At 43.5% G+C, this 21,315-nt stretch overlaps 1 protein-coding gene across 2 annotated transcripts; it reads right to left on the bottom strand.

Moving 5' to 3' along the window:
• Nucleotides 1–10,240: 10,240 nt before the first annotated feature.
• LOC100273718 (putative regulator of chromosome condensation (RCC1) family protein) lies at nucleotides 10,241–20,677 on the bottom strand. Of its 2 annotated transcripts, XR_556707.3 has the most exons (11): nucleotides 20,316–20,677; nucleotides 18,015–18,081; nucleotides 17,818–17,904; nucleotides 17,276–17,365; nucleotides 17,005–17,091; nucleotides 16,778–16,894; nucleotides 13,940–15,988; nucleotides 13,718–13,864; nucleotides 13,033–13,466; nucleotides 12,741–12,932; nucleotides 10,241–10,825 (listed from the first exon to the last, which is right to left on the bottom strand). XR_556707.3 is itself a non-coding variant. In NM_001360301.1 (10 exons), the coding sequence occupies exons 2-10, from the start codon at nucleotides 18,030–18,032 to the stop codon at nucleotides 12,797–12,799; spliced, it is 3,165 nt and encodes a 1,054-aa protein (NP_001347230.1). In that variant the 5' UTR covers nucleotides 18,033–18,081; nucleotides 20,316–20,563; the 3' UTR covers nucleotides 12,600–12,796. The 2 variants fall into 2 exon arrangements, 1 of the variants encoding a protein (NP_001347230.1); NM_001360301.1 differs by lacking the exon at nucleotides 10,241–10,825 and having other exon boundaries at nucleotides 12,600–12,932; nucleotides 20,316–20,563.
• Between the last annotated feature and the right edge of the window lie 638 nt (nucleotides 20,678–21,315).

Below are 21,315 nucleotides of genomic sequence, written 5' to 3'. Positions count from 1 at the left end.
CTTTCATCTTTCTTCTTCACAAACAGTGCTGGACATCCCCAAGGCGAAGTGCTTGGGCGAATGAAACCCTTATCCAGCAACTCTTGCAACTGCTTCTTCAACTCTGCCAACTCAGCGGGTGGCATTCGGTAGGGCCTCTTGGAAATCGGGGCCGTTCCCGGTTGCAACTCGATGGCGAACTCAATATCCCGGTCCGGTGGCATTCCTGGCAATTCATCAGGAAAGACATCTGCATACTCACAGACCACTGGGATCTTCTTCAGGGGTATCTCCGTCATAGAGAAAGCACATGACTGAGAAGAACCCTGACTAGGCAGAATCAAAGTGAAATTCCCGCAGAAAGGAGAATTAACTTCCACGGTACGACTGGCTACATCAAGCACAACTTGGTGCAAGGTCATCCAATTTGCTCCTAGAATAATGTCCACATTTTCCAATCCCAATACAAGAAGAGTGGTTTTGATAATGTGGCTTCCCAGTTGAATAGGCACACTTTGGTTTAATTAATTAGTTGCAATTTTACCCCCAGGTGTGACTATCACGAATGACCCTTTTGAGTGAGAGAATGGCAGTTTGCAATTAGCACTGAACTTTTGGCTAATGAAACTATGAGATGCACCAGAATCAAACAGAATTAAAGCAGGTTGATTATAAACTGAAAAGGTACCGGTCATGATAGGAGCTCCTTCTGGCACTTCCTCTAGAGCAGTGAAGTTGAGCTTCCCTTGCCTGACTTGCACCTTCTGCTTTCTTCCCTTGTCTTGATTTGGTGCTGGCATCTGCCTCTACTGGTTCCTGGGACAATTCTTGGCATAGTGGCCCACATTGCCACAAGTGAAACACTTGTTCCCATTGCCCTGGCGGAACTGCTGCTGCTGCGGAGGCTGATTGTTCCTTGGGGCGAGAGCTGGATAGCGGTTGGGTGCCAGCTGCTGCTGCTGCTGAGGTGGCCTGATCACCCATCTACCTGCCTGCTGCTGAAAACCCCTGCTCTGATTGTGAGAAACAATCCGGAACCTCTGAGCCTGAGCGGATGGTGCTGCCATTGATGCCTTTCTCTTCTTCTCTGCCCGGTGAGCAACAATGCAATCCTCCTGAGAGATGGCCATGTTGACCAACTCATTGAAGCTATCAGCCCGGACAGTGTTGAGTCGTTCCCGCAGCTTGGTATTGAGACCCCTGCGGAAGCGATCCCTCTTCTTCTCATCAGAATCAGCATGATACCCTGCATACTGGCATAAGTCGTTGAAGGCTTGCGCATACTGCAGTACCGTGCGGGTTCCTTGATTGAGGGCCAGGAATTCATTCAACTTCCGATCAAGAATGCCAGCTGGAATGTGGTGTCCTCTGAAGGCAGTCTTGAATTCCTCCCAAGATACTTCACGATCAGCGGGGAGCATAGCACGGAAGTGGTCCCACCAAGTCCGAGCAGGACCGCGAAGCTGCTGTGCGGCGAAGCGAGCCTTGGCCTCATCAGGGCAGTCTCCTGTGAGGAGGGGAAACTTGGACTCGACGACGCGAAGCCACACGTCGGCGTCCAATGGATCCTCTGCCTTGGTGAACAAGGGCGACTGCGTGCTCAGAAACTCTTGGTAAGTTGCCATAGCCGGAGGTCGCTGATGCTGGCCTCCACCATGATGTTGTTGGTGGGGCTAGCGCTGCAAGAGCTGTCGCAGAATCTCATTCTGCTGGGCCATCAGCTCCTGCACTGTGGGAGCTGGGGGAGGTGGCGGGGGAGCTTGCTCATTTTGCCCGCGACGCTGCCTAGCTGCCATCTGAAAACAGAGATTGTCGCCATTGTTATCCCAACTCACATTTCCGAACGACAAGATATCATCTCATGTGGAAGGAAAATGCCATATTCATAATATTAGGTTCGAAATGAAGGTAACATGGTGACAAGGATCCCACAGATATCAAAAGTTTACAGGGTTACATTAATCAGGGGAAGGTACCCACAAGCCTAGTCCAAAATGTGATACTACTAAGCTCGCATAGGTTTCTATCCGCCTAAAAACGTCGAAGTGACTGCTTAACCCTGAGCGGTGGAAGCGACACTGGATACGGGTGAAGGAGGCATCGCGGAGGTAGTCCCATTGGCACCAGGGGCTGGTCCTAGCTCCTCGGGAGCCTCTTCTCCCTCGCTTCCTGCTTCATTGGCCTCCATCTCCAGGTGGTGCATGTCCAAGTGGTCATTGGCTTCCTCGAGTTCCCTCTGCACGTCGTGAAGCTGGTTCTCCAAGACATCAATAGTGTTGTCTCGGATCTCCACTTGCTGTTCCAGGGTAGCGACACGCTGGCTCAGCCTTTCCACCTGCAGATCCTTCTCCACCAACTCTGTGGATAGGTCGACCACAAAATCTTCCCGACTGTCGAGAGTGAGCTTGGCAGTCTGAGCGGTGTTAGCAAGAAGTGTCATAGCATCGCTCTGAAGGGCCTGAAGGCGGTACAGCGCACTCATGCACTGAACAGTGACCCTCCCAACCAAGTCAGGATACATTGCCCACACATCCTTCACATGGCTCACGCGGTTACACCACATGGGATCATCCTTCTTCTCAGCAGGGAAGAGTCCCAAGGGGTGCATCACCATCTCCAGGGGATGGTAGCCACAGAAAGTCGTCAGAGTCTTCATGGCTGCTGCCTCAACGGTGTCGTCCGTCCTGAGCCCAATCGTCTCGGAATCAAGAGAACGCCAACCCGGCTGAAGGGGATGAGCCTCCAAAGTTAGCTAGACCCGACAACGAGGTACCCGATGCTCCTCATACAACTGCACTGTGTACAAAGGGGGCGTAGGGTAACCGGTGGAGTTAAGTACTTCCCACAAGATGGAAGGAAAGCCATCGCGAGAAAGGAAGTCAGAACTGAAACGAGAGTCTCCTCCACTGGCGGGGGTGGGTGAATTCATCTGCGGAAGGGAATCAAAGATAAAGATTATGGTGGAAGGAAAAAGAAAAAGAGAGCCCGGATGATTTTAAAGAAAAGGGGTTAGCTCAATTTTTAATTCCTCTTTGTGTTTTATAATGCATGCATGCTGTAAGGAACGTTGCCTCTCAAAAGAAAATAGGGTGCCTTTTTAGGGCATCCTTAAAAATATAAGTATTGGCCCACAGGGCCTAATTAATTAGCCACCTATTTCTCCCTCTATGCCTAAGGCCTTTCGTCCTAGGTCTAGCGATCTGGTCCTGACGATCCGTAGTAGTTTCTAGGCAAGTTTTAGATTTTGAAAATCCGTATTCATGGTTTATTGTCCTTCTCTGTGGTGGAATTTGCTCCGATACCAGCTGTGGCAGAACCGCCCGAATTATTCCAGCTTAAGTGCCTAAGTCACGCCTCAGGGGCCGTAACACACTTAAATCGGAATAACCCGTCAGTCCCTCAGATCTAGTCTGATGAAGCCACTTAACCAGGATCAAATTCCACAATCTCACTCGAAGGTGAGTCACAGAAGAAATACAATAAAACAGGAAACCTCAAATTAAGTGCTGAGTTATTACATAAATCGGAGTTTCTGAGTAGCAAATAAAGTTCATAAATTAAAGTGCAGCAGATAATCGATGTCGTCGGTAATGAGGAAATGGGCAAGGCCTAGCCCACTACTCCTCATGCTCCTCTCCTGCCGGAGCAACATCCCACTCGACCGTCCAACCCGGTGGCAGGGTGGTAGGCCAAGTCACACCATCAACCATTTCCTGAATGGTACCTGCAAAAATGGTGCCACAAGCAAGGCTGAGTATACTAATACTCACCTAGACTTAACCGGTGTGAGGAGTCTACTCCTCTACCTCTAGACTATGCAGCTGTTTGGCTGAGGGGTTTGGTTTGCCAAAAGCACTAGCTGTTTCTAAAATCAATTTTTAGCTTTTCAAATTCTATCATCATTAACTTAGCTAGATTTGCTCCTTCTAAGCATACATGGTAACAATCAATTAGTTCGATCAACAAGTTATCTCAGATAATCCACATTTCACTTCTTACTCGATGCAGTACAAGGAATCAAGCAGTCTCATTAGCTGCGAGAAGCAGACGATTCGAATCGAGTTTTAACCTTGCAAGGTAAACCTAAACACACGTCAAGTCAGGGTACTCCGACCCCACACAAGACAACCGTCCCCATCGATTCCCCGTTCGCGTCCAGGCCTCACCGCCTTGGCATACAATGCTCCACTGACCTCGGCTGCCGCCGTGCAGTGACCGCACTTGTACCCACCATAGCTAGCATGGGAGACCCAGTCTCAGGTCGCATGAGGGATAAAGTCCGCGCCCGGCTTCACTCAGGTACTAGGTTTACCGGTTACCATTTTTCCCGGCATGTGCTTAGTACGTTCAAAAGCTTGACTCAGGTATCCACACATTAATCCTTAATTCATTTTTCCCGTCTCATGGTCAAGGCATCCTCCCTGGATCCAAGTCCATAGACCAACATAAATCCCGTTATCAAGATGAATACAATCAATTCCTGACCTCGCGCGAGTGCTAGAAAAATCACTCGACTTCTATCGAGATCCTGATTAGCAAGCAGCTACTCGACCTAGCATACTAGTATTCATCTCAAAAAGGAATCCTAAGTTCATGCAACTAGGGTTTCAGGCAACTCCTATACTTAAGTGCACATTACAATCCTACAAGCATTAAGTGTAGTAAAGTAGCATATAATAATACGGTTATGCATAAAACCGGGGCTTGCCTTCAATTGCTGGGGCTGTGGGGAGATCCTCAATAGCAGCCTCTGAAGCCTGCTCCTGGTCCTCCTCTTGGACAGGTCCTTGCTCGGGGATGAGCATGTACTCTCCGTCGGCAAGATTACAATCTAATGAATGCAATGCGTAAGATATATGCATGATAGGATATGTGCTTTTAGAAATTACAACTTTAACGGTGTATGGGCTTTTGAGTTTAAACAAGTTAACTTTACTTATGTAAAACCCTTGGGGGGTATACTTGGTAAATTGGGTTAAACTTAGTTAAGGTAAGGGGTAGGTTTATTTTTGGGGTTCCACTGAATTCTTTTTAAGTCTTAGTGATAAATGATAAGTTCTCAAGTTAGACTTATTGAGGTGGGGTTTATTTCTTCTTTCCTTTTCTTTTATTCTTTTAATGTTTTGGAGTAGGTTTGAACTACAAGTTGCTTTTATAAAATTCCAAAAATTCTGCAAAAATTACAGTGGCTTGTTACTTGTGTATGATTCTCTGTCTCAAAATTTGGGGGTCAGAAAGTGAATGGTTTTCTCTGGACAAAATTACCAAATTTTAGGGCAGAAGGGGTACTTTGAACTACAACTATTATTTAACAGTGGGTAATTCTCTAAAACTTATTTTTGCTGGCTTTTAGGTGTTATAAAATGACTTGATACAAATTTCTAGTCATTAATACCTTTTAATTCTTTTCCTATGGTTTTCTTAAGGTTTCTAGCCAAAGGGGTGCTTTCTACTACCACTATATTTGAAAAACATCAAACAACAGAGTTCTTATTTTTCTTAGTTGGTATTTTGTGCAAGAGCAATCATTCTGAAGTTTGGCTTCTATTTGCTTAAGGGAAGGGGTGGTTTGCATTATTTGAATTAAATGGCCTTTCTCTTTAATCACTAGCAAAAGGTATGAGTTTACTTCTTTTTCATGGGTTTGCCTTTTTCTCTGGTGGACTGTCTCATCATGGACTTAGCTAATTTTTGGTTGCCCATTATCACATTAAAAGGGGTTGTTTATGATTTATTGGAAAAATGCCTTATTATCACTCTGTATTTATTTTCCCTACTTAAAAAGTTGGGCTGGGGTGTTCTGTATTTTTGTAGTGGGGCTCTGGTGGTTATAAGTTCACTGGATTTTTACTAACCACTTTGGTTATAGTTTTGCAATTATAATAATTGATTTTCAGTCTATATAAGGTTAATTAAATCATCTTAGTTAAGAACTGGTCCAAATTAATGGTCTCTGTATTTTTCCTAGGTTCTCTGTTGCATAAGTAAACTAGGAAAAATATTATTAATCACTGTTCATTAATCTCTAAGGCCTTTCTGATTTTCTCTAAGTTTTGGACAAAATAGCTTTAAATGAATAACTACCTCATATTTTCCAATGCTGGTGTTCCTACTATTTTTAAACAGTGTCTAAATAGAGTATAAACATCTACAAATTTTCTTAAGCTCAGCACAAAAGAAAAACTAATTTTTCTTAATTAAACAAGGTTTAGTGGGTTTCTGTTTTTAATTTTAAACTCTAAAATTTAGAACAGAAAGCATAGGGTTCACTATTTTTAAATGACAGATTACAATATTCCAGAGCTAGCAAAATTGGTTTGACAACTTTTTATTAAGATTTCATCAAGTTATGGATTTTCTAAGTTCTATGGTCATTTTAAAAGAATAACAGAATTGATTAAATGGAAATCCACTTTGCACTGGGGTCCCTGGCGGTTTTTCTAAGTTTCCTTTGCGAATCAGTCCTTAGGTTACTATTCACATGAGTCGCTGACATTACAGAAAACCCCTCGGGTTCTACAGATCCTAACCCGAGGTCCTTCTTCTACCTTAAACAGTAGCCGCGGCGAAGAAAAGGGCGGAGGGGCTTACCGGCGGCGAGACTGTTCCGGTGAAGTGGTCGAGGATGAAGGGGAGGTCGCGGGGATCACAACGGTGTGCGAAACGCCGTCGGAGATGGCCGGAGTCGGTCGGTCCACGCGCGCAGGCGGGGATGCTCGTCGGCGGCGAGGAGACCGGCCTGGTCACGGCGAGATAGTTCAATCAAATAGGTCAGGGAGGTCCACGGGATGTCAGAGGAACTATGAGCGAAAGGAATCGGTCGGAGACTCACTGGGTGGCTCGGTCCACGCGCGGCGGCGGAAGACCGAAGTCCGGTGAGGTTGATCTCGGGCCTCCGGTGAAGTCCGGTCGGGTCCGAGGGCTTGGCAAGCTTCACGGGCTACTGGCGGAGCTAGCCGAAGCACTGGCTTGCCCAGAGGATGGCTGGGGTGGGATGGCCACGGTGGCCGAAGCTCTGGCGGCAATGACGGACGGAATTAAGCTCGCCGGAGCTAAGGGGAAGTGGTTGGCCGGTGAGGGTGAGTGCGGGGCGAAGTGGGGCGCGCCTGGGAAGGCTTTATAGGCGCGGCGCGGTGCACGGGCGGTCGTGGACCGGCGAGTGCGCGCGGGCGTGCACTGGGAAGGCGCGGTGCGCGAACGGGCGTGAACCGGGGGTGTCAGCCGCGGTCGAACACGTGTTCCCGTTGCCTCTGCCCCTGTTCAAGCGCCGATTTGAAGCAAATCTTCGCGAATTTGGGCAAGATCACCGCAAGGGATTTGTTCACCAGACCAAGCTTTGTCTTTTGTGTATGGACGACATGCGGTTTTAGGCTAGGGACAGGGAGTTGTAGCGTCACCAAGGTGCCAGTGTCAGAATGCCTGGTCCCGAGGTTGAGTTGCGCCAAAACCGTGTCAAATGAATTTGGTTTGAGTTCAAACTTTCCTAGAATGTGTTCAAGGTAATTTGGCACGACTTTGATATTTGGATCTTCTGGCTTTGAGTTTGGAAAAGCAGAGAACACAGATGATCTTTGAGAAGAGGTCTGAAATTCAGAAATTCAGAAATCTGAATTTCTCTAAGGGTTCATAGATCAAGGGCTGATTTGGGGATTTAGTTGAGTTATTTTGGCTAAGCCTTCTCAATCTTTCTTGTTGCTCATTAAGTATACTTTAATTTTTATAATTGGCTCAAGTCAAAATTTTAAACTTTTCATTCCCTTTTTCTTATTTCCTTGAATTTTGTTCATGGGGTTTACTTAGGGTTTTGAATTAGGGTTGCACATTCTTATCTTTCAAAAGTCTCAATTGTTTTGATCATGACACTTTTAAGTATATACTTGGTGAATTCTTTATTACTTAAGTAAATTGGATGCTCATGCTTACTTTGATTCACATGAAATAATGGTTCTTGGTTTGGCTTTTTAAGAGAAACCCTAGGTGACACTGGGGTGTCACATCAGCCCCAGAAGACGACGAACTCCGCTTCGCCCGACCCTAGGGCTCGGACTCCGCCCTGGCCTCTGCCGAACAACCTCCGCCTCGCCCGACCCAGGGGCTCGGGCTCGGCCTCGGCCATGGAAGACAGACTCGACCTCGGCTTCGGAGGAACCTCCACGTCGCCCGACCTAGGGCACAGGCCCGCCACGTCAACAGGAAGCGCCATCATCACCCTACCCCGAGCCGACTCGGGCCGCAGAGAACAAGACCGGTGTCCCATCTGGCTAGCTCCGCCAGATAGGCAATGATGGCGCCCCGCAAGCCCTTTGAAGACGGTGGCTCTCAGCTCCCTTACGGAAGCAGGGGGACGTCAGCAAGGACCCGACCGCTCCGACAGCTGTCCCTCCGCCAGGCTCCATTGCTCCTCCGACAGCCACGACATCACACTAGCAGGGTGCCAAGATCTCTCCGGCTGCCACATTGGCATGTACTTAGGGCGCTAGCTCTCCCTCCGCTAGACACGTAGCACTCTGCTACATCCCCATTGTACACCTGGATCCTCTCCTTACGCCTATAAAAGGAAGGACCAGGGCCTTCTTAGAAAGGGTTGGCCGCGCGGGGACGAGGACGAGACAGGCGCTCTCTTGGGGCCGCTCGCTTCCCTCACCCGCGTGGACGCTTGTAACCCCCTACTGCAAGCGCACCCGACCTGGGCGCGGGACGAACACGAAGGTCGCGGGATTTCCACCTCTCTCACGCCCGTCTCCGGCCACCTCGCTTCCCCCCTTCGCGCTCGCCCACGCGCTCGACCCATCTGGGCTGGGGCACGCGGCACACTCACTCGTCGGCTTAGGGACCCCCCGGTCTCGAAACGCCGACAACCTTATTGATATGAGTACTCTATTAATTCTATTAAGCCTTGGTCCAGAATATCACAGTCCTTATGAAAATAGGGTCATTTGTTATAGTCTTTGTTTGTGAAACTTCATAAGTCCTGAAGTTTCAAGTAGAGCCTTTGTTAGTGAAGCTTTCGGACAAGGAGCGAAGTTAACCGAACAGGTTTGATCTTTGCATATGGTCTTAGTGCTTGGGTAAAATAAGATATTTGTTTGTTCTTTCTTATCACTCCTACTGCTTTGCTCAATTGCAAAGTCGGTCCTAATTAAAAACAAATGTAAAACAAAGATTGCTTGTTAATCAACTCTGAAATATCTAGGGCCACATTCATCCAAGGTGAAATCCCTAACAGTAGCCTCTCATGGGCGAAGACCTGCTTCGAAGATCTGAATCCTACAAAATCATGATTTTGAGCAAAGATAAAGATATTGTTCACAATCTTCGAAGTTGGTTGTTAAGAAGTGAGCAGTAAGTTTCAAATTTATAACAATCAAGTTTGACGGACACATAATATAAAATGGGTGAGCAAAACAATAAATATCATGCTCATATTTATATTTAAATAGTCTTGATGTTGGTTTGAGCAAAACAAACTTTTTTTGTGTGAAGTCTGTTTTCTTGTTAATTTGCATGGCATCTGAACTTCTTTTTCTCATACTCGTGAGTCACAAAGATGTTTGGTACTCCCTCTGTTCTAGTATATTGTTCGTTTTATCTCTTTATTTTTGTGTCCATATTCAAATGGATGACAATGAATCTAGACACATATGTAATACACATACATCAAATATTGTATGAATCTATTAACACTCTAAAATGAATACTATTTTGGAACGGAGGGGCTACTAAACAATCTCTAGACTCCTGGCTCAAACACGCTGCATGCATGAGGCACAGGTAGCATCTAGCGACCAGGCCTACTCGATTCGAGGCCCACCCGAATTTCTACATCCATGATTGTGTTTAAGGTTTGCCCTGTCTTTTCTACTTTGGTTCACCCAACGACCTACCTGCTCTCCCCCTCTCTAAAGATTTTTGCAATAATGGCATCGCCATCAACGGGTTTCAAAGATTTGGCACCACCAACGATGTAATTGTCAAACTGGCATTATAATGGTGGCCAATTTGAAGATTTGGCATCTAGAGATGTTAATCGTGAATTGCGTATTTTGCCTATCTTCCCTACTGTTTCCTCCATATTTTCCGTTTGATGGTTAGCCTCAAATCCGGGTGGAGGTTGTTTGTCTTCCTCTCCTTTCCTCAAATCCATTAGAGCAACTCCAATAGTTATGAAAACAACTTCCTAAATCATAGATTTAGGAAGCTGTTACAAACAAACACCTCTCCAACAGTTGTGTAAAACCTATTTGGTAAATTTACAAAGCTCCTACCCAACCCAATTTTCTCCCTACGTTTAGGAACCTAGAGCTACTCCCGAAATACACTTGTGCGCCATTTCTACAACAAAAAACATAGCACAAACAATTTTTCGCTCATTTCCTCCATCTACATCCGCCTGTCTTTTCCTCCCCCAACAGCGCATCAGCGAATTCATCAAAGCCACTATGAGCCCACGACCTCGAGTACCTACTGCGACAAAGCTCCACCGTAACCTCGGACCACTGGCCAGGAGGACGATGTGACCTCGACCCTTAGCGTTGTTGTGACCCCGACGTTGTCTAGAGCCGCGATCTCGAACCACCGTCTTGGAGGTTGGCATGGCCTCGACCCGATTGCTGCAACAACCACGACTTGCCATCCACTATCGCGACCTCAGACCACCGTCCTGGAAGGTGACAACCTCAACCCGCAGCACTACCGTGACTCCAACTTGTCGTCTAGATCTCCATTGTGACCACGACCAGCATACCACATCGTCGTCGTCCAGCTATGGTTCCTCGTCTCACCTCCTTGCTTCATCGTCGTCTCCGGTCCACTTCTCCTGTTTGATCGTTATTGTTCTTCGCCATGTCTGCAAAAATTACCGCTTTTGTAGCCATAGTAATGATTTTTTTATGATTTTGTAGGGATGGAAGGAGACAGTTCTTATTACACAAATCTAATGAATGGAGTATAAACTTATAAAGATATCTACAATATACCAATTGAGTTACAATAAACACCCCCTATGGTGGACAATACCCCCTCATATAAGACAACACATTAGCAAAAAGGTAAGAACTTCAATGATAATGAAGACATGCTTCTTGTTTCAGCATGGTTGAATGTCAATACAGATTCTACACAAGGGACAAATCGAACAAAAACCACATTTTGGAAAAAAATCCTTCTATTTATGAGTCCAATAAAGAAGCATTTAAAGAATGTACTGAGAATTCATTGTTGCATCGTTAAAGTTTAATTCAGGATGTCGTTAGTACGTTTTGTGGATGTATAAGCAGTATTGAGAGTAGAAACCAAAGTGGGCTAACTATTCATGACAGGTAAGACATCCTAGCACTTCAAAATTTAATTTTGGTGGTCTAGTTACTTGCAATCAACAAAATCAACTTTCTTTATTTATCATTCCTTATTTTCAATGTACATGTAATGCTGCTTGTAAATAATAATGGTCCATGATTAGCTTTGACAATTTTTTCATTGCTTTTCTATACTTACCTTTGAGAATGTTAAGTCAAATTTGTTGTCTAAGGAAAAATTTGGTGTTGATTCTCGTTCTGAACCCAAAGGTGAAGGTTTAATTGTTCGGGGATCTGGAGATCATAAATCCAACCTTTATTGTTGTTATTGCAAAAAAAATACTCATCGTATTTTTCAGTGCCCCAAAGTGAGAAATAAAGAGGAGAGAAAGAAAAAAGAATTAGATAAGTCTTCAGCTGAAGCCATTTTTGTTGAAACTTTGGATAGTGGAGAAGATTTGTTTGTTGCCTCAATTGAAAAGTGCTCTTCTTGGGTTCTCGATTCCGCTTGCACTTTTCACATTTGTTCGCATAGAGATTGGTTTTCCGATTATATTCAGTCTCATGCTGGTGAGGTTGTTATTGAAGATGGATCCACATGTGAGATTATTGAAATCGGCTCTATTTATATCCAAGTTCATGATGGCAGTATTAAGAAACTTATCGATGTCCATTTTGTTCCAAAATTGAAGAGAAATCTTATTTTTTGAGCACTTTAGAAGCAATGGGATTCAATTTTGCTGGTATTGATGGTATTCTTAAGGTTTCTCGTGGCAATCGTATTATCTTGAAGGGCAACCGTTTGAATAATCTCTATTACTTGCAATGTTCAATAGTTGATACTAAAGTAGTTTCTATTGTGTTCCAGAAGAGAGCTTATTTTGATGATACGAAGTCGTGCTCCAGTTCCAAATCTAATGATTCCTTAGACTTGGTTAATATTCAAATTTAGCATCCTAGAGGTGTTTGGGAAATAGTTCTATAGATTTAGAGTTAATGGGAGATTTGTTGGAATATGACTCTAATTCCTTTTATATATTTGGAATATCCCTTAGAATATACTTTCCAGTACGCCTTAAATATAGGCTCTCCCTATAACTTGTACTCTGTCGCTGATAGTGGATCTGTTTCCTCGTGGTTGTTTGCTCCTCCATATTGTAGGGGATTTTTCCACGTAAATCTTTGTATCTATTTTATTTCCTAACAAATATGTTTTTAGATAGTTAAGGCATCTTAAATCTGATTATCTATTTCAAATATTTCATAACACCAACAACCAGCTGTCGGCCGTAATTAAAAAGACCAATAACCTAGAGCAAACCAGGTGAACCTCAATTTAGTTGGCTTTGGAAATGAATACCTTTGTCAGAAGGGGGTTGAACAGGGTAAAAGGAACAAAAAAAGGGCAACAGTAATCTACAATTTACAAGAAAATAATGAACAAAACAATAATAAGTCCTGTGTTACCCTATTTCGCGTGATAAACCTCCTACATGACGACCTGTGTGGACCTGATTTGGAGATCATGAATGATGCTCTTCCTCGTGAGAAGTTGTGTTTCCATGTGGTGCATGAGTTGGGTGGCTGTATTTCTTGAAGACCCGCTCTTGGTTTTCCCTCCACCATTCTTCAGCCTGATTCTCTGCGAATCTCCTCTTGCTGTCCGAACAAACAAATTTCAGTCTTCAGTGAAGGTTAAGGTAAAACAATAGTAATTTCAGGTTCAGAATTTATACTTCAATGAAGGGGGAAAGGGTACCTGAATCGGACCCGCTTGAATACTTTGGTACCGTCCTTTAGTTGGATAAGTGTCACATATACGCCAGGTTCAAACTGCTCAATTAACTGGACCTCTCCATGGGTACCCTGCTTCGGGGCAAAATCACCATGGGCCTTTGAACTGTTTTCCATGAAACGATGGGATGGGGATTCACTCGTGATGGACATGGCTGAGCCACTGGCAGAACTGCCATCTTGAGACATTGTCAGGTAACCTACACCTCCTGACTTATGAGTGACCAAATCATATCTTCCACTTCCACCACTGGACAGGTGAAGATGATCACGTTCCATTGGATTCACGAGCTCTAAGGGGTGACCTGATTGTTCCCTCAGTAGTGACTGTGTTCGCATTTGCAAAGCTTTCAAGCTGTCGGCAACGTCAACAGGAAGTTTATCTGCAATACCCTTGAGCTGCAGAAGAGTAGTAGATTAATATGTGTGTACACAGCAACATAAAACCATTGATATCCAATCATCAAACCGGAATGACATTTTAAATTCATATCAACTTATTAAAAAGGATTTCATGAATGGAAACACTATCTTTCACATTAAACTGTCTTATGTAAATTTATAATATCAAGGATATTTTGTTCAAAAATAATATCAAGGATATGAAACACAAGCTTATTTCATGAAGCACATGAAAGTCTTTACAGTACCTCATTATCAAGAAATTTAACAAACTCCACGGCAGCATTACGTTTCGAGGATTCTTCAGTGGCCATAGAGGCAACTGACTTAGCTTTTTTATCTGATTTCTGAAGCTGCTCGTGCTGTGCTTCGCACTTTTGTTTCAAATCCTCAACCTGTTGAAGACATAATACTTTGACAAAGAAGCTAAACGTGACAAATTAGAAAGTACAATACAGCACCGTACTTGCCTGAGATTGCAATTTCAGAACTTCCTGATTCAGCAAGTCATTTGACTTCTGCAAGTGATCAACATCGACTTTAGAGCTCTGGGGGATAGCAGAAGTAGGAGGTGATTTCATTTTCTTTGTATATGGAGATGGAGGTGCCAAAGAAAATGCCGGTATCGCAGGTGACATAGCTAATGCCGGTGGCATTCCCATAGGCTGAAGCCCACCAAATTGGGCACCAAAACCAAGATCTTTGAACTGCAGTAGAGCCGAAGCTTGTGATGCCTTCATGATCGAATCTGCAGGTTTCATATCGCTCTTAGATGCTTTTACCTCCATGTACTTGCCTGGCTCTGCTGACGGTGTTGCCACAAGCCTGGGAGGCCTTATTTCTGGTTTTTCTCTGCTGTCCGTAGAGCGACGAGTAGCGGCATTTCTTCTGTTCGCATTGCTGCTGCTGGTGTCTGCATTCTTCAGTTTCAGGAAACATGAATCACATACACGATGCGGCTTGCCAGGAGTTGGTGCCAGAGCAGCCTTGAGCACTTTTCTTGAACTGCAAGCATGGCAGTGTACTAGCCCACAGTTGTAGCAATTATGTCTCTTCCTCGTGAAACCAAATGCCTGCCTACAACCTGTGCAAACAGACTGATCTGCACCTGACACCCACCTATGTATGCAGATACATGTTGTGAAGTTTGAGCCGCATGATATACTTTTGACATGCCGATCTTTAAGTGCTTCGACAATAGTTGGTGTCTTCTTGTCGTTGAGGTCACCATGACCAAGTCTTCCATTGGCACCCAGTCCCCACGTGTATACTTCGCTTCTTGACGTTAGAACTGCAACATGGGCGGCTCCACATGAGATCTCCTCAACCAACTCGTTAGCTAGTTTGTCTTTGACAAGGCAAGGATGTTTACCATCAGATTTTGGATTTCCGAGCTGACCATTGTCAGAACTACCCATGGTATACACATGACCGGATGTAGCAAGGGCAACAGTCATGTTCTGTCCACATCCCAGCTGATGAAAATTGTGCTCAAGAAGAGCTTGAAGACAGGTAGGAATCAGCCTAGCTTCTTTGTCCCCTTGGCCTAAACGATTCTTATCTCCATCACCCCACGTATACAGCTTCTTAGACACCACATTCATGCCTGTCTGAACAGAGGCCTCCACAATTGCTGCAGAATGCCAGACTCCGCATGCAACTTTGACAGTTCTAAATCCATTCAAGGCTTCCACTTCTTTTGGGTACGCAGCGCTTTCACGGTTTCCATGCCCAAGAGCACCGAATTTTCCGTCACCAAATGTGTAAAGTCTTCCAGTTGATGTGATCAGAGCTGAATGCCACGAGCCACATGCAACAGACAGTACCTGAAGCCCCTCCAAGGGCCCTGAGACACGCTTTGGAAGCCAATGGCTAGCCCCAGTGTCGTATCCAAGCAATCCAGCACGGTAAGAGCCATCCCCCCAGTTGAACAGATCACCAGAAGCAGATATAGCACAGGTATGGAACTCTCCGCATGAAATAAAATCAACTATGGTCACGGATAGTGACTCAACAAGCTTGGGACGACTAATATCTGTATCAGTTCCATGACCAAGGCGCCCACCAAGTTCCTCGCCCCATGTAAACACCTCCCCTTGCCTGGTAGTAAGAGCAACATGCCTTGAACCACATACTATCTGATTAACATCTAAGACGACATCTGATTCTAAAGGCTTCGGGATCAAAACGTCTACTTTTGAGCAAGACGAGCTTGTGTGTCCATCTGATGGGGCCGCATCAGTCCAAACTTCACCCCATACATAGACATCACCAAGGGATTCTATGTCATCTGTTCCAGAACCCTGACTGGAAGAGCTAGGGGCACTGGAAATACTAAGTCGAGTACTATCTGCACCACTAGTTCTTATCATATTTGCACGATCAGATCCAGCATCTGATCTTCTGAAACTAAAAGAACTGCCTCGGCAATAATCTGCTGTGTTAAAACTACGTGATATACTTGAAGCAATATCTAGTGTTGAATCATACGGATGTCCATCTCGATAATATGATACATCCTGGAAAGCAAAACCACAAATTAGATGACAGTACTATTGCATTTCATAAATCAAATAAAAGATACATACAAATCTCAAGCTCATAAAAACTGGGCTATGATGGATAGCTACAGGGTAGAAACGTCGAAGCATGGATGCTCATTCTTCACAGGAAAACTCGAGGCACAAACATAGAGCGGACTATCGATCTCAAACTTTAAACTTCAAACATGCAAAGTACCTATTTCGTTTCAGTAAAAATAATCTCCAAGTGTAACTCTGGGAAATTAAAGATTATATTAACATTAAATGTGTGTATAAATAATTATGTCTAAAAATCAATCCTACCTCTTAACATATTCTTTTTTATTCGAAAGGTTAAGAGAAGAGTGGTATTTACAGGATGGCTCTAAGCCAAAGAAAAAAAAACTCGGTCGAGGAGGGAAAGACCGTCTTCCTGGTATTATATCAAGAAAAGAACCGAAACATGGTTCAGCCGAGAAAATCTCTGAACCTTAACCCTCCATCACTAGCGGGCCGTCATCGTCCACTCTACATTGGCCCAGTCGAAGGGTGACACGCAGGACGTAACTCGAGAACGGTAGGGCACAACGGGGGGATTTTTTTAACAAAGCCAGAAATTCGCCCCCGAGAGGGATCGCACCCAGGACCTGGAGATGCTACTCGGAAGCCTTAACCATTACGCTAGAGGCACTTTCACACTCTAGGCCAAAGCAGCGGGCACAACCGCACCACCACGTCAAACTGCTTAGGGAAGAAAAAGAGAATTGCTTAGGAACACAAACTCACATCAGAAAATGATACTCTATCCTTGTGTTCATCAACTGAAGAATTTCTATGGCACGAACTTATTAATGCCTCGAGTGCTGAAAACCAAACTTCAACTTCAACTTGATCCTTGCAAACCTATATAGATAGAAAGAAAGAAATCAACGCTACAACTGTCATCATTATATTATTCTATCATCGCTCTAATCTATTTAGTATAGGTTATAAGCTCACAAATTTATCTTTACCAGATCAAGGGAACGTTGGCCGTTCTTGTATATGAGTGAAAATGATAGATAGTCCTTCTCAGGGCGTAGAAACCTCCTAAAAACAGCCTGATCAAGAGATAAACATGGTAGGACTTAGATTTAAATTTTCATTTTCTCGAAGGAAAATGTCAGCTAAACTGTAATAGAGTTTTTATTGCAATATACAGGCTCTTCTTTTAATATCTACTGCCGGTATGGTTATACCAGCAAGAAAATTATTGTTATTTAACACAGATAACAGTAAACTTACAGTTCTCTGCCCAGGAATGACTTTAGAGACAGAGGACAGTCTGAGGAACTTTTCCTTTTTGTGAGAATACCAAATTAATGCTGTTTCGTCCTGTAACAAGGAGGGTGAAGCAAACAGTGTCAAGCACAACATCCCGATGTCAGGCAATTGGCATATATGCATATGACTCAGCATATATATTCTCTCAAATATATTGGTAATCAGATTTTATAGATACAAACTTCATAAAGTGAAATGCCAATGTCTGCATGTCAAGATTATTCCTATCCATATTGCAAGAGACGTGTACATTGAACAAATGGCACATATTAAGCACTTTACTCCTCCATTAACAGCCTATATAGACTTTTTAGCATCTATACTAAATTGCTTATATATGGCACATCTTTTCTTTAGCTATTAATTTCCTTCTTTTGTTATTTTCCCTTTACCATGCATGTTTTACTTCAAATCTTCACACATAATTCAGTTCAAGAATAAGCTACATCCCACAAGTCAAACAAAATCATTTCAAGATCACAGGAACGAGCCTATGAACTTACACTAGAAAGTCTGAAAGAACGGATCTTGGGTTTTCCTTTCCGGCTATACTTGATAAGCTTGCTACCTTTCTTTAGAGTAATAAGGGCCTTCAGAAAATGAAACACAAATGTGGTATCACAAGAGTTTTGCCACATGTGCGATTAATAAGAAAGTGAAACAAAATATCATATATTCATAGTCATGTTTATAGCCATACATTTTCATCCGGTGTCATCTAAACAGCTACAAGTCAACATCCTACTGTCAGCTCTTTTCATCCACAACTGCAAACACAAGAATAAAAAATTTTAAAAAATGAAGCTTTTCATATGTCATTATTAATGCATCACAGAAATAGAAAACTCGGCCGGGGAGGGAAAGACCGCCCTCCCGGTATTATATTAAGAAGAGACCGAAACATGGTCCCGGCCGAGAAAATCCCCGAACCCTGGCCCCCCATCACTAGCGGGCCGTCACCGCCCACTCTGCAACGGCCCAGCCGGAGGGTGGCGCGCAGGACGTAACCCGGGAGCGGGCAGGGCACAGCGAGGGGATTTTTTAACCAAGCCAGAAATTCGCCCCCGAGGGGAATCGAACCCAGGACCTGGAGATGCCACTCGGAAGCCTTAACCATTACGCTAAGTTGATGACAAACCATTTGGTGATAAAAGAAATGGAAAATTGTAGCAAAAGGTGAAAGAGATGTTGCAATTCCCCAAACTATGGATTAGTTACATGGTTCCCACCAAACTTTTGTCGACAATCTAGCAGTTTGCACATACTGTTTTTTTGGAGGAAAGGTTTGCCCATACCATGAAACTCATGTCCTTTCACAATAATTAGCCACTCATGCATAGCACTACCGAAATATGTTTGCAAAGAAATATCTAGGGGAACATGGGAATCAAATCTCTGTGAAGAAAAACAACAGGAATACCGGATAGAAGCCAACACCTGTACAAAACGTTAGCAATAAATAATGTCTTTAGAGTTGATTTGTCATGCTTCTAGGCAATTACAATTGGTATGCCTGGGAGTACAAAGTAACAACAATTGGGCGTCAGTTAAATAAGAAAGTTTCCGTTCAATTTTTTATGTTGAATGGCACTGAGAAGTGGGAATGCAAATTAACAGTCAGTTATATGTTAAAGTTTGAGCCCAATTATATGTTTACATTGAATCAAATTCACAATAAACATCAAGGATGCTAGGCTATGTAATAGCATCATTGTATGAGAAAAACCATAACATACGGTATTTTTACTAAATTGGAAGAAAAGTAATTTGATTACCCACCATGAAAGAACACGGATCACCCGACTAGTTCACTGGCTTTTATGTAGCACTCCCCGAGTCCTGGATTCAACTTTCGGTGGAAGCAAATTTACAGATTGGGATTAAAATAATCTCTTGTCTATCCCACGCCAAATCACGGGACTAAGGTTGCTACAATTATGAGCATCTGGTTCCATGGCTAGATGCATCCTCGATGATCTACTTGTGGCTTCCCTACCACGAAAACATCCTCAAATCACGTTGTTGTCGCTCTGATTCCTCATGCTGCTAACATGTTAGAGAATCTAGAACGAGCAGTGTATAAGTGTATTGTCTACCTTCTCCTAACAGCTTAATTTTTTAGGTTGAACTGGTTAATATGTCCACTCTAACATGGTATTAAAATTAGAGATCTCGAGTTCGAATCCTGACAGAGGCTTTACTTGTGACTCCTCCCCAGGGAGTCTTGCTTCAGCCACGCATTAACCTGCTAATTTATTTTTTGGCCTAGCCTGTTTCTGTTTGTCGGTACCCTTTGTTTATTTCTTTTTGTAGGACTATATAAGTTTGGCCAACTGCTCTTAATGAAACGCACTCAATGTACAAAATAAAGTAACTAGAAAATACCAATGTAATTCATCAGGTACTGATTCGTGATTTAACTAGATTAGGATTGAGGAAAACTAGCTCATAGATCTTCTTTGGAGTGCAACTTCTTGGCTATTAATTCCAATTTTTTTCTGTTTCACAGGATTTAACAAAGCACGACAATTCACGAATGTTTATACACAATTAATCATCACCAAAACAACACAATTCAACCCTATCATTTTTAAGAAGCTTCGGCAGAAGCTCTGCCTTTCAATTAAAATACGAATTAAAAAGCATGTTTATGTAGAAGCAAAAACATTGTTAGCAGGCCCTCGGTGGGCAGAAAAAGGAAAGGTCACTCAAAAGATGAACCTCCTTAGCCGAACGCTCTCTTTTTCTGCTCAATGTCAGCCTTTGATCCGCGTGGCCACATGCAACACTATTTCTAAGGTGGATAATGATGTTAGTTTAATACTAATACATACAGGATTAATTCCAATATCTGAATGGGTCACATTATCCCCACGTTCGAGCCAACAACGAACCCTATACGTATTCGGCATCCAAAACTATGGTCGGTAAGTGAACGCCTCGAGAATTCGACCAGGGAAGGACAATGCCGGATTAAATCAACCAATCGATTAGGCCATACCTCCGTTAGAAGTTCTTCTTGCGTCTGGCGGCCCTGGGAAGAGAGGTGAATCTCTCTTTCTCTCCAGACGGAGGGGAGAATGGCGGCTTGTTAGGCGGACGTGGGAGCCCAAGGGAGAACGCAGAGAGAAGGACCGGCTATACGAGTCCGAGCGTTTTGTGGAGACAACTGATTTTTCTATTGTGGTGTTTCTTCTTACTCAGAGATCTTCCTCTCCTCTAACCTTCACCAACACATGATGCGCCAACGTCTCAGGACATTCCTCATCTGATCTCACAATCAACAAAGGTGGCGTTTGGGAACCCGGAGATTTTCAAAATTTGTACCGTGTACAGTATCCAACAAAATTCAACGTAAGGTTAATACTCCATGGAGATTCTTTGTTGCAGCACACTATTCAAGACAAAGAATCCAAACTGTTTGGATCAATAGCAGATAAACTTTATCAGATTACGATAATCCTGCGTAACCAAACACGGCTACAGTATAGATAAAAATAGAAGGACGCAAGTAGACATATAACATATTCACGGGGTGTTTGGTTTGGGAATTCAAACCCTCCAAGATAAGGTGAGATCATTTCTCAAATTTGGTGGGATGACCACATTTCTTCGTGAGAAACGAGGTGGTGATAGATCAACTTATTTTATCCTGCAAATCAAACAAAAAAGTGAGAATTGAAAAGATAATAGACTAACTTATTCCTCAAATCAAACACCTTAATAATTAGTTGTTCGTATATTATTACGGTTTTTATACATCATTTACAAAGATCTTGCTTATGGTTATATTGTTATTTTAAAATTATTATTATCCATAGTTCATCTTTTTTCTGAGGAGCTTTTCTGATAATCAGGTTGTGAGGAGAATCTAGTTGTGGAGAGAATCTGATTATCGTGGAGATTACGTGTGGTGGAAGATAAAAGAGTCCATAGGGAAAGGCCTCTAGTATTTGGGGCCTGCTGGTCAGCTAGAGGAGATAGATAACATCTACCCTGGA

Source organism: Zea mays, chromosome 8 (assembly GCF_902167145.1).
Source record: "Zea mays cultivar B73 chromosome 8, Zm-B73-REFERENCE-NAM-5.0, whole genome shotgun sequence".
NCBI lineage: Eukaryota > Viridiplantae > Streptophyta > Magnoliopsida > Poales > Poaceae > Zea > Zea mays.
Note: the sequence above shows the minus strand (reverse complement) of the source record. Positions and strands in the feature narration are given on the sequence as shown.

Bases quoted from the DNA above. Each gene is read 5' to 3' on its own strand.
- LOC100273718 (NM_001360301.1), bottom strand. The intron at 17,092-17,275 runs GTAAGTTTACTG...TCTCTTGATCAG, and splicing joins TCATTCCTGGGCAGAGAACT to GCTGTTTTTAGGAGGTTTCT. The intron at 13,467-13,717 runs GTACTGTAAAGA...ACTCTTCTGCAG, and splicing joins TTAAATTTCTTGATAATGAG to CTCAAGGGTATTGCAGATAA.